Here is a 15,268-nt window from a genome sequence, read left to right as displayed (position 1 = left end):
AATACTTTAGGGCTGCCTACAGGATAGTTATAGCACGGACACTGACAGTCAAAGCTTCCCATTTCAGAATTTTGTGTGCCCCAACTATTTTTTAATTATCATGAGGAACCTCCTCTAGTGTTAAGACTTTGAAGAAAGGTGCCAATTATAATGGCTGTTCTTATGACAGTGACACTTCTCCAACATGAACTGAACAGAGGCCAGCAATCATTTAACAATTTACCAGTCATTACCAACTGAGAGTCGCTCAGTAGCCTTTCAGTCATTAGTGTTCTAGTTCCAGCAAGTGATCGGAAATGAAAGGCTCCCTATATCCACTGTCGATTCTTTGAGCTATCCCGTTTCCCAGGAAGCTGAATTTTAATTACAAAGTTGGCCTAAAAATGTAACACTCAGTATATTTTGCACCAGTACCTAAAATTCAATTAACACATTACTTAATCTTACACCTTGACTGAAATGAAATAGGAAGGATATCAGTCATCACAGTTTTCATAAAAGCTATAAGAAGAGCAGTTTTAATCACTAATCATTTAAAAAAATCTTTATTTAAAAAGAGAACAAGAAGGTGGACTGCTAGGCGCTGAAAAGTCAGGAAATGCTATAAGTTGCGTGCACTGCCTGAACTCTGCAAATTCATTACATTACAGACTAATTACATTATCACATTATTAAATCATCAACCATATGATTAGAGCTGTACAAGACATAAAATGATACAGTCTCTGTCCCAAAGAACGTACAATCTAAGGGTCTAAGCTAACTGATGTGATCTTGGGCTAGATTTACAAAGGCATTTAGGGGCCCAAAGACACAGAAAGGTGCCCACTGCAGTTTACAGAACTGCCTGACTCTCACTGACTTTTAACGTGGCTAAGTGGATGAAATCCACTAGGACCACCCTCCTCTGTTGAAATTCCACTAGGCGCCGATTTGCATCTTTAGGCACCTAAAAATACCATTATAAATCTGGTCCCTTGTGCATCATCTCAGTTAACCCCATCCGTCAAGTGAGGACAAGGATACTTGCCTGTTAAAGTAAGGTTCAACTCAGTAATGCGAACTGTACTAACACCAGTATGTGGAAAAGATGAGATTAGAATTCAGACTCTTTTGGACTGCCACTTCAGTGCTGCTTCCGCTAGGCCAAAGGGTACAACACCCGTGTCCCATCACAGGCTCTGTTCCTACCACATGGGAGGTTCTCTAGGGTCTAGTAATTTTTAGATGTTTATTAATCCATTTGGTGGTGATAAAGCTCTTTGAGCGCTGCAGAAAGCAGCATAGCCACATGCTAGCTATCTGCTGCGTCGTGCATACACCCTTCTGACAAACTAGAGAGGGTTACCATGACCACCACATGATTACAGTGCAGCATGCTAACGCCTTCTCTGTTCAGCACTGGAAGAGAAATCTTGTAAAATCTATCAGGCTGAAAGTTACATTTATATTCATGAAGAGCCTATAGAGTTTCATATCTACTCTGATTTTTTACCCTACTATTCTTCTGCCCGCAGGTCAGACACTACACCTTTCAGCGGTTCAGTATATTGTTTTTTAACATTATATTGAGGGCTCAATCAGGTCAAGGCCCCTTCATGCTGAGCACTGTACAAACATAGTAAATGACGGTCCCTACCCTAAAGAGTTTACAATCTAAACGACAAGACGTAACAGGTAGATGAGAGAAACAAGTGATTACTTGTATCAGAGAAATTGAAAATGTTTCACCCTGTGTTCTATACAACAGGGACCTAGGTGCTGCAGTTAGTGATTCAAGAAGACCCCACTCTACCTCCACACTCTACAGCTTGCGTGGAGATCTCATGCAGCAAATAATTTTCCTGCCTTTTATGCACATTTATTGAACAGTAACTTTTCACTGTTTGTATCTCTCTTATACTGCAGTGTTGACTCAGTGGTTGGTCCACTGGACCCTTACTGTACTTTTGTATGGTACCATTTTTAGAGAACCAATGCCGCCCTCGTAGATCTTTCTAGCACCCCAAGAGAATTTAAAACAAACCCCCACGGTATCGGTCAATAAATAACATGAACTGCAGTGGGCTCACAATGGCCAGTATTAGAAGTCATGGTTCATAGCCTGATGGTTCCTGTATGTCACTCCCCCGGAGAGACTGAGGTTTCTCAAGAAACCGGACATGCATTCTGCTGTTCTGAATTTGTTGTGAAATGTGAATAATTATGAGGGGGAAAAGAGGAAGTTTTCACTTCCTATAAATGTGAGGGCTAATCTGGTTGAGTTTACTACCTGTAGATGTCTACAGCTTATTTCTGATGACAGGAGAAACGTGACAGCCTGATAAACATTCTTCTCTCCTTTGTTCCTCCCCAGGTAGTGACTCGTTACAAATATCTCAACACTGTAGCCATTTATTCCTCTTACTGACATTTCCACTGTACTTCTTTACTTACCAACACAACACTTCTGACACCATTTGGTTTCTGGAATTTTTGTAGACACTGCAAACTTCCTAAAGGATATAAATGTAGAATTATTAATTCAATAAAACAGACAATCAATCTGCTTCTTATAAGGACTTTTAATAAGGGAATGATATTCACCGAAAAAAACTAAAATAAGAGAACTATTTTACTTCACTGTACATTTATCTTCCTCAAAACAGTATGTTTGGCACCTAGACATACATTAGGTGGGTCTTCCCCATTGAGGTTCAGATATAGTTTAATTCGATTTACAGCAAGTAGACCTACTAACAACTGCCCCCCAGAATATTTTACTCAAATACACCTCTACCCCGATATAACGCTGTCCTCGGGAGCCAAAAAATCTTACCGTGTTATAGGTGAAACGCGTTATATCGAACTTGCTTTGATCCACCGGAGTGCGCAGCCCCGCCCCCCCGGAGCGCTGCTTTACCGCGTTGTATCCGAATTCATATTATATCGCGTCGCGTCATATCGAGGTAGAGGTGTAGTTGTAAAGGCACAGCAAGAACTGGTTTTCCTAAACAGGAACTCTCTCAGCAGTATTTTGTATGGCTACGTGGGGGGAAGACTGCTTTTGTCAAGGTCAGAGAAAATTATGTTACAGTGATAGAGAAGTAAGATGATGAGAGCTTGGACGAGAGTTTAAGCTGTATGGATGTTAGGAAACATTTAAAAAGAATTAGCAAGATTTAGACACAGCCAGGATGTGAGGATCTGGAGAGAGAGCAGAACTAAAGATGATGCCCAGGTTATGAGCCTGAGAGACAGACAGGATGTTGGTGTTGTCCACAGTGCTTGAGAAAGAAGGGATGAGGGAGGATGTAAGGGGAAAATTCAGACCATGTTGAACGTAAGCTGATGGCTGGGTATCCTCATTGAGATATCAAAGACAAGCTGAGATTTTAGTTTGGACAGAAGGAGACAGGTCCATAGTAGAGAGAGAAATCTGTTAATCATTCACATAGAAATGGTAGTTCAATTTGTGTTTGCAGAGGAGATTACCCACAGACAAGCTGTGGAAGGAGAAGAGAAGGAGACCCAAGAGCATAGGTGCCGACTTCCCCTCTTTCTGTGGGTGGTCGACCCCCCGCTCTGCCCCCGGTCCCGCCCCCACTCCACCCCTTCCATGAGGCCCTGCCCCACCTCTTCCAACCCCTTCCCCAAAGTCCCCACCCAACTCTGCCCCCTCCCTGCCCCTATTCCAACTCCTTCCCCAAATCCCCACCCCGGCCCCGCCTCCTCCCCTGAGTGTGCTACGTTCCTGCTTCTCTCCCCCCCCTCCCGCCCCCGAGCGTGCAAACAGCTGTTTGGCAGCACCCTGGCAGGAAGTGCTGGGAGGTAGGCAGAGGAGCGGGGACCCAGCGCGCTCAGGGGGAGAGGAGGTGGGGAGGGGAGCTTGGCTGCCAGTGGGTGCACAGCCTATGCCAAAGAGGGAGCCCTGAGGAACCTCCACAGAAGGGGGGGGGAATTAGAAGGATCCTCAGAATGACTCACTGAAGGAGCAATTAGAGATAGGAGGACAAGCAAGAAAGGACTGAGTTGAGAAAGTCAACAGAGGATAAGATAATCAATAAGCATGTGATTGAAAGTTCCAAAGGTGACTGACAAGTTGAGAAGGAGAATGGAGTACTTGTTCCAAGTTGTTCCAGGAAGAGGTTTATTAGAGACATTGTCAAGGACTGCTTCAGTGGAGTTCACATGGCAGAAACGGACTGGAGATCATGACTTCCATAGATTGTAGGGCTCTGCTACCAAATGCTGTCAACTAAGTCCCAAATCAAGCACATAATGTTTTGCAAAATGTATGTACTGACGCTCATGTAGCTGCTTTGAATTTTTCTTTGCTTTCCATTTTTTCTGCTGGTGCATGAACTTTTCTCTGAAGAGAATTCTGCTTTAATTTTACATTAATTTTTATAGTGCACTCATCATCATGGTATTCAAGAACTTCTTGAAGAACATGCTTTGAGGTCTGGTAGAAAGAATTTATCTTGCTATTTATATACTTTAGATATGCATCTAGTAATCCTCCTGGCTACTGTGTCCTTCTGATGCCTGTCACACAAAGAGAAGAAAGCAGCAGAGAGAAATGTGGAATATGTAAATGATTCTGTCCTGCCGATATACGTTTTGCTCGCCCTTCTTTGCACGTTCAGGTTGTTTAACATTTTCCTTGGGATGTGATGGGACTTGGCAGGAAGTCTCCTGGCCCTCTGGAGCGTGTATGAGAGGTCATCCCAGGCTTGATGTATTTTGGAATTTTCATAGCAACCCCGACCTTGTGAAATTTACAGTATTGGTCCTCTGCTGATTGTGTCCCCAACTCACATAGTCTGCCAGCCAAAGTTACAGAATGGGGCTAGGAACAGACAAACTGCATAGGGATATAGAGTGTAATGGTTTGAAAGGTGGCTGTGCTAGATCTTGTAAGACCATATTTCGATTCCAAGGCGATCACAGTGTCTGGTGGGTGTAACACAGCCATGCATGCAGATGACTGCACAGAAGCCTTTCCTGCATCATATAATGAATAAAGCTATGGCTGTTGATTGTATCTCAAGGTAGCTAAGAATCAGGCCCACTGATAAGGTTGTTCTTTAGGAAGTTATGTATTGTGAAGTGTTCTGGTGATTCATTCTGCCTTCTATGCACTGAATGTTGACTCCACACTGAATCCTCAGGTTTCTTACTGTTACCATTTCTCTCTGATGCTAGCAACATTAATTACATGTCCAGAACACTTCTATTTTCAAGTATTTTCTTTGGAGCAGCAAGGGTACTATGGCTCTTGGAGGACAAAATAGTCCTATAGCCCCTGCTATAGCAGATTTGGTGCAATCAGCAAGTTATCTGGTACTGAGTCTGACGCCCAGACTATTTTTAAGAACCTGTCTCCTACAGCTTGGGTAGCAACAAATATAGTATTACTTCTGATCTCTCATATTTTGTAGGATCCTTGGTGATAAATATATTTGGTGGGATTGCATACAGAATTTGCTGTGGACACACCTTGGATAATACGTCCATAGCCTCCAGAGCCCCATGTTCTCATTCTGAATAAATATTTCTCTACCCTCATTTTCTGGGCTGATAGGAACAGTTTATTTTAGGCTTCCATCTCTCCTCTGGTTCGTAGATAAATATGCCTGAGCCTAATCCTGGGATTTGGTTTACAACAGAGACAACCAGAACTTCCCTCAAGGAACAAGCAGTCTGACTTGTGCTCAGTAACTCAAGAATAATTCAAGTGAAGTAAAATGGACTTAGATCAGTATAAACCTGGTGAGAGATCAGATTCAAACCCAGTCTATCCTGAGAAGAAAGTGAAATGTGTACAATTGGAGTTTTCCTTTCAGAGTGTATATTCTCATCTTGATTCATGTGAATTTAAGTGCCTGAACTCTAATTAAGGCTAGTAGAAGTTATTCATGAAGATGAGACTATACGTTCCAAAACCTCCAAATTATTAGGGGTCCCCATTCAGGAGAGGGGCCTGGACTCTCAGAAACAAGATCTACAGAATATTGCTAATACATTTGATTAATATATATTTACCTGGGGAGTATTCTGTCAGGAAGCTTGTGTGTTGGAATAGATACAGGCAACTTTTGCATTTGCCTTGCATAATCAAAGAGCCCTGGTAAATTATGGGAATAAAGCTGAGAAGCTTTACCTGGAAATTAAAAAACAGAATAAAGCTTAATGCAGAAAACTTACGATTCTCAAGCATTTACATTAAAAATAGCAGAAAGACTTACCAGATATTGATAATAAGCAATTGTTCATTACATACAACCACGTACATCTTCGGGGAAATAGCTGATAAAGAAAAAAAAAAACAATTTACTGAACACAAAATGTTGTGTAGTACAATAAATCAATTTATAAGTTAGTATCTGGATAGGCAATACAACATAATTAACGTTGCTGTAATTTCTGTAGTAGAAATTGGCCTTAGATAAGTTAAACATAGTATTTTCACAGATTTTAGAGTTAATGCACAGGATAAAGTCATAATACATACAAACTTTATATTTTACACACACACAAATGTATAGTATATGCATACTTTCCCCGACCCGGGTTTTATCCGGGAAGAGTAGACAGATTCTTCTCAGGATATTTTCATAGAATCATAGAATATCAGGGTTGGAAGGGACCTTAGGAGGTCATCTAGTCCAACCCCCTGCTCAAAGCAGGGCCAATTCCCAACTAAATCATCCCAGCCAGGGCTTTGTCAAGCCTGACCTTAAAAACCCCTAAGGAAGGAGATTCCACCACCTCCCTAGGTAACCCATTCCAGTGCTTCACCACCCTCCCAGTGAAAAAGTTTTTCCTAATATCCAACGTAAACCTCCCCAACTGCAACTTGAGACCATTACTCCTTGTTCTGTCATCAGGTACCACTAAGGACAGTCTAGATCCATCCTCTTTGGAACCCCCTTTCAGGTAGTTGAAAGCAGCGATCAAATCCCCCCCATTCTTCTCTTCTGCAGACTAAACAATCCCAGTTCCCTCAACCTCTCCTCATAAGTCATGTGCTCCAGCCCCCTAATCATTTTTGTTGCCCTCCGCTGGACTCTTTCTAATTTTTCCACATCCTTCTTGTAGTGTGGGGCCCAAAACTGGACACAGTACTCCAGATGAGGCCTCACCAATGTCGAATAGAGGGGAATGATCACGTCCCTCGATCTGCTGGCAATGCCCCTACTTATACAGCCCAAAATGCCGTTAGCCTTCTTGGCAACAAGGGCACACTGTTGACTCATATCCAGCTTCTCATCCACTGTAACCCCTAGGTCCTTTTCTGCAGAACTGCTTCCTAGCCATTCGGTCCCTAGTCTGTAACAGTGCATGGGATTCTTCCGTCCTAAGTGCAGGACTCTGCACTTGTCCTTGTTGAACCTCATCAGGTTTCTTTTGGCCCAATCCTCTAATTTGTCTAATTTTAAATAAGACTCTCTATTAGCTCCTGGAAAGTTATACATTTCTGATCTCTGTTTTGTCCATTGGCGTTAATGGCAAAGTATAATCAGAGAGGTTAGCTTTTCTTTATCTTTGCCTCAAATTTCTAGTCAGTAAGGCATATGAAAGATCAGCTTTACTTTAATTCAGTTCACAAGTAGTTTTATTAATTTTCTATAATTGTGTAAGTATATTCTCCATTGTGACTCTGTGCTTGGCTTCAAGTGTTAGACCAACACTGGGTTGTGGGTAGTATAGAAACTAAATGAAACAATTTACACCTGAAAAACTATCAGCCTGAAAGGTGAAAGTCTGACAAGGTTATAAGTAACTGAAAGCGACTCTTTAGCACTGAAACAGGTAACCTTAAGTGCAGCTGCAGCATGTATAGATGTATTAAAGCAAAGGAGATATTACGTTATGCAGCACTAGCCTTAATTGCTGAAAAATGACAAGGACTTTATTTTCAAAATTCAAAAACAAACATACCTGTTCCATTGATGTTTCATGAAGTTCATTGAGATTCAGGGTGTAAATACCTTCCTCTGCACCAAATATCAAGTATTGATCTGTAAAGGGAGAGAGAAATTAAAATTAACAAATCTGGAGTTAAGGAAAGTGAAAATAATATGAACATGGAGCTGGTTTAGCAAAGCAGTCTTTCACTATCATTAACAGAGGCACTCACATTCATCAAAAGCAGGCAATCTACTTTGTTTAAATTTCCTTAGATCAGGAAGTAGCAGTAGCTTAAATTCAAAAAAACAAAACAAGAAGCAGAGGGATTCCTCTTATTTTAGTTCAAAATACTGGCCATAAGAATTACTGCTGGAAGAACCTATATGAACAATATACTTTATTTAAGTTCCTGCTATAAAGATGAAGCTTAACTCACATTAATATACATTACTTAACAGTTCTCTTTCTGCAGGACCCATAACCACTTCATAGGGTGTTTATCAATGATGGTACTGACTGACATGTTATAGCAGCTCTTCTTTGGGGGCCCCATCGGTTTCTGCAAAATTTAAGATAATTCCACATCTATCCCTCATGGTTACAAAGGTAACCTTCTGAATGTTGGCCACCACTGCATTCTCCTTCTGAGTTTCCAAAGAGTTTCCAAGAGAGTTAAAACCATTGTTTGCTGAGAAGTTGGAATTGTCTCATCTAAATGAGGTGTCAACTTCAAAGACTGATTTTGATCACTTAAATTTCAGAAAAGTATTTTATTGCTGGTCATTTTAGTAGTAGCAGCTTGCTAAAATTTCAGGCAAAACTTGAGTCCCATATCACCAATTCGCCCCTCCCCTATAGTCTGACTCCTGTAGCATAGATCACTTCATCCCACACTGAAATATATTTACCTATGATGGTAATGGTGGCAGCCTCTCTCTCTGCCCACAACAGATCTGAGAAGTTAAGTGAACAATAATATATCCAATGAAACTACAGGGGGAACTGAGGAAGTCAGGATGTGGCTGTTTGACCAGGACACTAGGGGTAACAGCATTATCTCCAAACCTGGGATTTTTGATTCCCAGAAGCAGAGTGTGTTTTACACCTCAACCAAAAAGAAGAATACATGTACCTCACTTTCATCTGTATGGTAAACTTATTTTATGGAACTAAAAAGCTGCAATCTACATCACATACCTAAAAGTAAAGGGAATTTACTTTTTTTTTAAATCAATGGTTGATTTGAGTTTAAGCAATCCAATAAAGAGAAAATTCCTATATACACAAGTGACACTTTTATAAAGAATTCTCTTGATATCTAAACTGAATAGATCATGTTCTTAAAACCTTCAGGAGAGAATAAATAGGATGAAAATACATAATGTACTACCTCTTGTATCTGGATTAATCCATGATGTTGCACAATGAATTTTTAATGGGCACCCATTGAAAACCTTTGAAAAGCAAGCACCCATCTGTGAAAGTAAAATATAAGCCATTTAGAACAGTGAATTTGATACTTTACATCAACAGGTATTAGGAAAAATTCTAATTATGTATTTCAAATGGCACAGTTTTTGCTTTATTGAAGGGGTAAAAGAGTTAGGGACCAGTTTATTTAATTTTTTCTATCTGAGTGATTTCATCCCCATAAAACATGCCAGAGAAAGGGAAGCTTATTTTTTTTTAAATAAAGCCAGTCACAGTTTCTTTGCCTCTCATATATTTCTGAATTAACATACTTCAAGACCTGCCCGTTCTGGTAACTGATTATAACAATGTCTATTTATTGCAGCATGAGAGGAAACTGAAAAAGGCTCTGTGTGAAATATGGGAGTATGATAAAAATCAAAGTAGTCTCAAGAGTGCTCTCTTATTTCTGAAATATTTTACAAATTTGAAATGTCATCAGTTGTTGCATAAATCACCACTCATTTTTATTTCAAGAACTTTCTTAAAACTCAATCTGTTCTGAAATGCAAATCTTAAACGATAGGTATGGTTAATGATATTGGCTTTCAAATATTTTACTTTAAAAAAAACTGTTGTGACAACTATCTAAACCAATTGTTCAATTGGACGTTTTTTTAACTGACATAGAACTTCACTGAATATTCAAATTTGATTTTTTTTTTTATTTAACACAAAAAAACATTTCTATACTATATTCAAAATTAGTTTGGCTGGTCCAATATTATATACTTACATGGACTTTAGGTGTCGGTGGAAGGCCATTACTAATTGGTTTCTAGAAAAAATATTGTAAGCTTAGATTATTCTTTTAATAGTTATACACATTTCACTAAAAACAAAATTAGTGTACAGATTAAACATTAAAATATCTTTTCTGAACAGTCAGACACAGTGCATAAGTAACTTAGTAACTGTGAGTATAACTATATTAGATGAAACTGACAAGCCAGTATTTATTCATTTATCTGCATAAAAGACACCCACCAGTGGCAAACTCCATGCAAATTGTTAAACACAATAAATATAGACATGCTGTACATTTTCAAGTTTAATACTGCACTCATTTAATGAGATGCACTAAATAACTACAGGAATACCCCAGTTTTTATAGAATTTGGTATGTGAACTTGCTAACCTTCCTTGTCTGTTGATGCTGCCAACTCCCCCACCTCCTACAGAGGAATTACTGTTCTAGTGAAATTCATCTATTACGATTTCTTAATCTCAATATCCCATAACTTAACTTCTATATAATTTCTTATATAATAAAAATTTCAAATTAGAGATGTGAAAGAACACTAGAGTGTCATCATCCATTATTACAAAGCTTATGAGCCTTAGTATTATAATTAGCTGTTCAACATTCCAAACAGTTGCTTAATGTAAACCCTGCTTTATTAAATTGTTTCAGCATTCCACACATTGTTTATTTTATACCAAAACCATTTCATAAGCATCAAGAATACTTATTTCTTTCAGTGCAGAGATATTTCAACCAACAATTATCTCCTTTTTAAAACTGTAAGCTGCTTCAACTACAAAACTTGAAAGGGACACAGACAGCTGTAGGTCTAGAGGATTTCAAAAGATGAGTTACAAGTAGTTTCGGGAGCTATACTTATCTGAGTTTCCCCACCAATATTTATGGTTTTAAAATCAGATTTTAACTCTTTAAAATATGTTCTCCCCCCACCCCTTATTGTTCTGATAACTCCTCTCCTCCCTCCCCTCCCCCCCCCCCAAAAAAAACCCCTGACTAATGGCAACATTTTACAGAAGCAGCCCGATTTTAGGGCACAAACTGAGACATCTTGAACCTGACTTTCAGAAATGTTGAACACTCATCTCCCATTAGCTTCAACTGGAGTCAGAACTGGGTACTGAGCCAGTCTGAAAATCAAGCCCAAGGTTTCAAGTTGGGATGCAGAAACTGACACCCCCAAAAATCAGTGAAAATTCTAAAAAATTTGATCTAAATGACTACACAGGAGAAATAATTAAATGGATTATTACACACCAAAAGGTGTCAAAATGCACAATGACAGCAAACTAAAAAGGAAGTATTTTTCCTCCCAGACTTCTTTCCACAAATTTCCCCTCTTCTGCTGTCCTCATCCACCATCATTCTTTCTCTTGTCTCCGACGTTTCCTTTCTCCTGGCCCTGCTCCTCATAACTCTGCTTCTCCTATGTCTCTTCTTCCACATCCCCCACGCCTCGTCCCTTTTCTCCCATAGCAAGAGGGGAAATCTAGGAAAAGACCAAGAAGTTCCCATGCAAGGCCACTCAGCAGCTGCTACGACACTGCTCACTAGCTTGGTTCCCTCCCTAGTGGCAATTTGTTGTGATAAAGGCTGCCAGTGCCGGAAAAGGACCTGGGCAGGCAAGGAAAAAAGCAGAGGCTCAGAACAACATTACAAGGGGACTAGAAAAAGGGATGTACGGCTGAAGACTGAAATTTTTACCGTCCTATTTAAGTGAGTCCATATCCCATAGCGACCATCTCTGTGTGGGTGCGGAGGAAGCTTTCAGGTGTCTTTTTCTCCCAATGACAGCACTAGGCACACACCAGCATCAACTGCTAGGTGTTTATTTTGTGCTGGTAAACACTCTGAATACAAGCAAAGTGTTGAACAACAGACTCACTTGCTCTGAGCTGCATGGACAGAGCAGTAGAATCAATATAAGGTGGTTCCCATGGGCAAATCCTGGGTCCATTTGTCTAAAAATCCTTGGAAAACACAGGACATCACAGAGTATCTGTGACAGTTGACAGCTAGGCTGCTGTAGTGGCTCAAAGGGAGAGAAGGGGTCTCAGTAAGCTGGAGTCCAAACCACACAGGACTTAAGTCAAAATGAACAGTTAAACCTGAAAGCAAACAGGATGCTAAGAGAACTAGGGTATACATGTCAATAATATAAAAGCTGTGCATATACAGTATTTTAATTTGAATGGTATATTTATAAACAGCTAAATACATTGTGTTACTGAGTTCTTGCTGGACATCAGTTTTGTAATTTGTAATTTAAGATTTTATTCTGTAGGCCTGAGAGCCTCAGAAGTTCATTAATTGCTAAGGGGTAAAATCACACGGTTATAGATAGAGGCTTTCAAAATGGAATTAGGTCCAAGTATGCCAAAATACATAAAGGCACACAACTTAAAAATCATATTGTTTGAACAAGTTTTTAAAAACATATGTGTTTTCTAACATCACTCTAGATTTTTGTCTTCACTACTGTTACCTCAAGTTATAATTCGAGTCCTGTCCATGTACAAACACCCTTAACTCAGATGTGGTGGTGCTTTTAACTGGAGCTGGGAGGCCCACCAGGGGTATAGAATAAAGCTGGAGTTAGCAAAACTCGTCAGCTGCTAACAGAACCACTCTGCAGCATGGACAGAGATCAGCTCTACTTGCATGCTGCTAGTCCTCCAATGCCTTCCTGCAATTCCTCCCCTGGGCCCAGAAAGGACAAACAAGTTCTTCCACAATTTGCTGGGAAACAATTAACACAGCAGCTCAGCTTACTGCTGACCAAAGAACCCTGCGAATTTCCCCAAAACAAGCAATTGCAGGGCCAGTATGGACACAGCATCTACTGCAGGGGTAGGCAACCTATGACACGGGTGCCAAAGGCGGCACGGCAACCTATGACACGGGTGCCAAAGGTGGCACGCGAGCTGATTTTCAGTGGCACTCACAGTGCCTGGGTCCTGGCCACCGGTCCGGGGGGCTCTGCATTTTAATTTTATTTTAAATGAAGCTTCTTAAACGTTTTTAAAACCTTATTTACTTTACATACAACAATAGTTTAGTTATATATTATAGACTTCTAGAAAGAGACCTTCTAAAAACGTTAAAATGTATTACTGGCACGCAAAACCTTACATTAGAGTGAATAAATGAAGACTCGACGCACCACTTCTGAAAGGTTGCTGATCCCTGATCTACTGTGTTATTTTGCACTGTGGCCACTCTCACTTGAGCTAGGCTACCTTGCGAGGAGTAAATTGAGTACTGATAACCTGAGTAAACTCTGCAGTGAAGACAAACCCTTTAAAATTTAGGACTAAAAATCTGTCAACAACAATAAAAAACCTCAAGAGTTCCAGCTCACCCTCCATCCTGATTCCTCACTGGTAACTCCTGCATATCTCCACATTCTCTCCCCACCTACTGTGGAATCCTTCCGGTCCCTCTTTCAGTTCCTTCTTTAACTCCATCCCCAGTATGGCCAAGTCAACTTCCCCACCCTAAACTGCCTTCTCTGCTGGATCTGGTGCTGCTACTTCTCTTGTGCTGAATAACTGCTGATACTGAAGTGTCACATATTATCAGTTTAGCCTCAGTAAACACACACTTTGATTTTAACCTTTTCCCCAGAAGATCCATTTAATTTACTGTAGAAGTGGCTTGATTATATCCCTGTTAAGAACAATTCTCTCCATTGCCAAGCAGCAGTTAAACTGCAATCCAAAGCTAACTAGTCTGGGGAGAAAAATGCTATGACTGTATATGACCTTAATTGCGCAATATGATCCTCAATAGCCCCCACAAACTGCAGAGGATTTATGCAGATATTTCTTCTTAACTCTAATACAGTTTATATATAGCCCTAGATGTATACATTACATGTAGAAATTACTCAAGGCAATCCTTGGCACATTGACAGGAAGACAGAATTAAGGATTTGCATGTATTCAGAAACCCATATCTGCTGCAATGAAATCTGCTTCTAGCAGGCAGTCTTTCAGAAAGTACAACAGAACCTTGCTAATCCACATCATTTTATAATCCACACAAAAAACTCTCCATCTCGCAGCAAAGATTTTATACGAGACCGTGTTGCAGTGAAATGTTAAATTCCTCAAATTATTATTTTGACACGTTATTAAGTATCAAATAATTAAAGCCCAAATTGCAATCATCAATGTAAATTAAACTACATTTTGCGTTACATTTTCCTTGGTTTCCCAATTTTTTTTTGTTTTCATACCCACTAGTCAGCAAAATTCATTAATCTATGTGATCTCTCCTCATCATTAATATGAATTATTGAGGTTCTACTGTATTGCATGGACAGGACACATCACTAAGGTTTCACACACACACACAAATCTTGAATGCACAATATTTATTACTTGTAATAAATGACAGCTCCTAGTAGCATTTAAAAATAAAATTGGTATTAATGTTGACTGCTTAAATTTAGATAAAGACTGTAGCATGATTAAACAGTTTAGCCAAAATGTTTTAAACTTGTAAGACAAAATCCATTCAACAGATATCAAAACCTGAATATATGAAACAAATCAATAATCATAGAATCATAGAAATGTAGGACTGGAAGGGACCTTGATAGGTCATCTAGTCCAGTCACCTACACTGAAGCAGGACTAAGTATTACCTAGACCATCCCTGACGTGTTTGTCTAACCTGTTCTTAAAAACCTCCCTAGGTACATTTGTTTCAGTGCTTAACTATACTGACAGGAAGTTTTTTCTTATGTCTAATACCTAAATCTCTCTTGGTGCAATTAAAGCCCATTACTTCTTGTCCTGTCCTCAGTGGTTAAAGAGAACAATTTATCACCCTCCTCTTTATAACAACCTTTTTTATACTTGAAGACTTTTACGTTCCCCCTCAGTCTTCTCTTCTCCAGAGTAAATAAACCCATTTTTTTCAATCTTTTCTCATAGGTCAGGTTTTCTAGCCCTTTAATTATTTTTATTGCTTTCCTCTGGTCTTTCTCCAATTTGTCCACATCTTTCCTGAAATGTGGTGCCCAGAACTGGACACAGTACTCCAGTTGAGACCTTATCAGTGCTGAGTAGAGTGGAAGAATTATTTCTCGCATTTTGCTTACAAGACTCCTGCTAATACACTGCAGAATGA

General features: G+C 39.7%; 1 protein-coding gene across 3 annotated transcripts in view; it reads right to left on the bottom strand.

The window, feature by feature from the left end:
- Positions 1–15,268, bottom strand: part of MAP4K3 (mitogen-activated protein kinase kinase kinase kinase 3) — a 125,708-nt gene that overhangs the window by 20,826 nt on the left and 89,614 nt on the right. For all 3 annotated transcript variants that reach the window (XM_065400303.1, XM_065400301.1, XM_065400304.1), the window contains 6 exons: positions 10,103–10,144; positions 9,287–9,371; positions 7,927–8,006; positions 6,231–6,291; positions 6,028–6,145; positions 2,437–2,495 (listed from right to left, as the gene is read on the bottom strand). In XM_065400303.1, the coding sequence (XP_065256375.1) occupies positions 2,437–2,495; positions 6,028–6,145; positions 6,231–6,291; positions 7,927–8,006; positions 9,287–9,371; positions 10,103–10,144 (445 nt within the window). The remainder of the gene's footprint in view (positions 1–2,436; positions 2,496–6,027; positions 6,146–6,230; positions 6,292–7,926; positions 8,007–9,286; positions 9,372–10,102; positions 10,145–15,268) is intronic.

Source organism: Emys orbicularis, chromosome 3 (assembly GCF_028017835.1).
Source record: "Emys orbicularis isolate rEmyOrb1 chromosome 3, rEmyOrb1.hap1, whole genome shotgun sequence".
Classification (NCBI taxonomy): domain Eukaryota; kingdom Metazoa; phylum Chordata; order Testudines; family Emydidae; genus Emys; species Emys orbicularis.
This window is presented reverse-complemented; position numbering and strand designations above follow the sequence as displayed.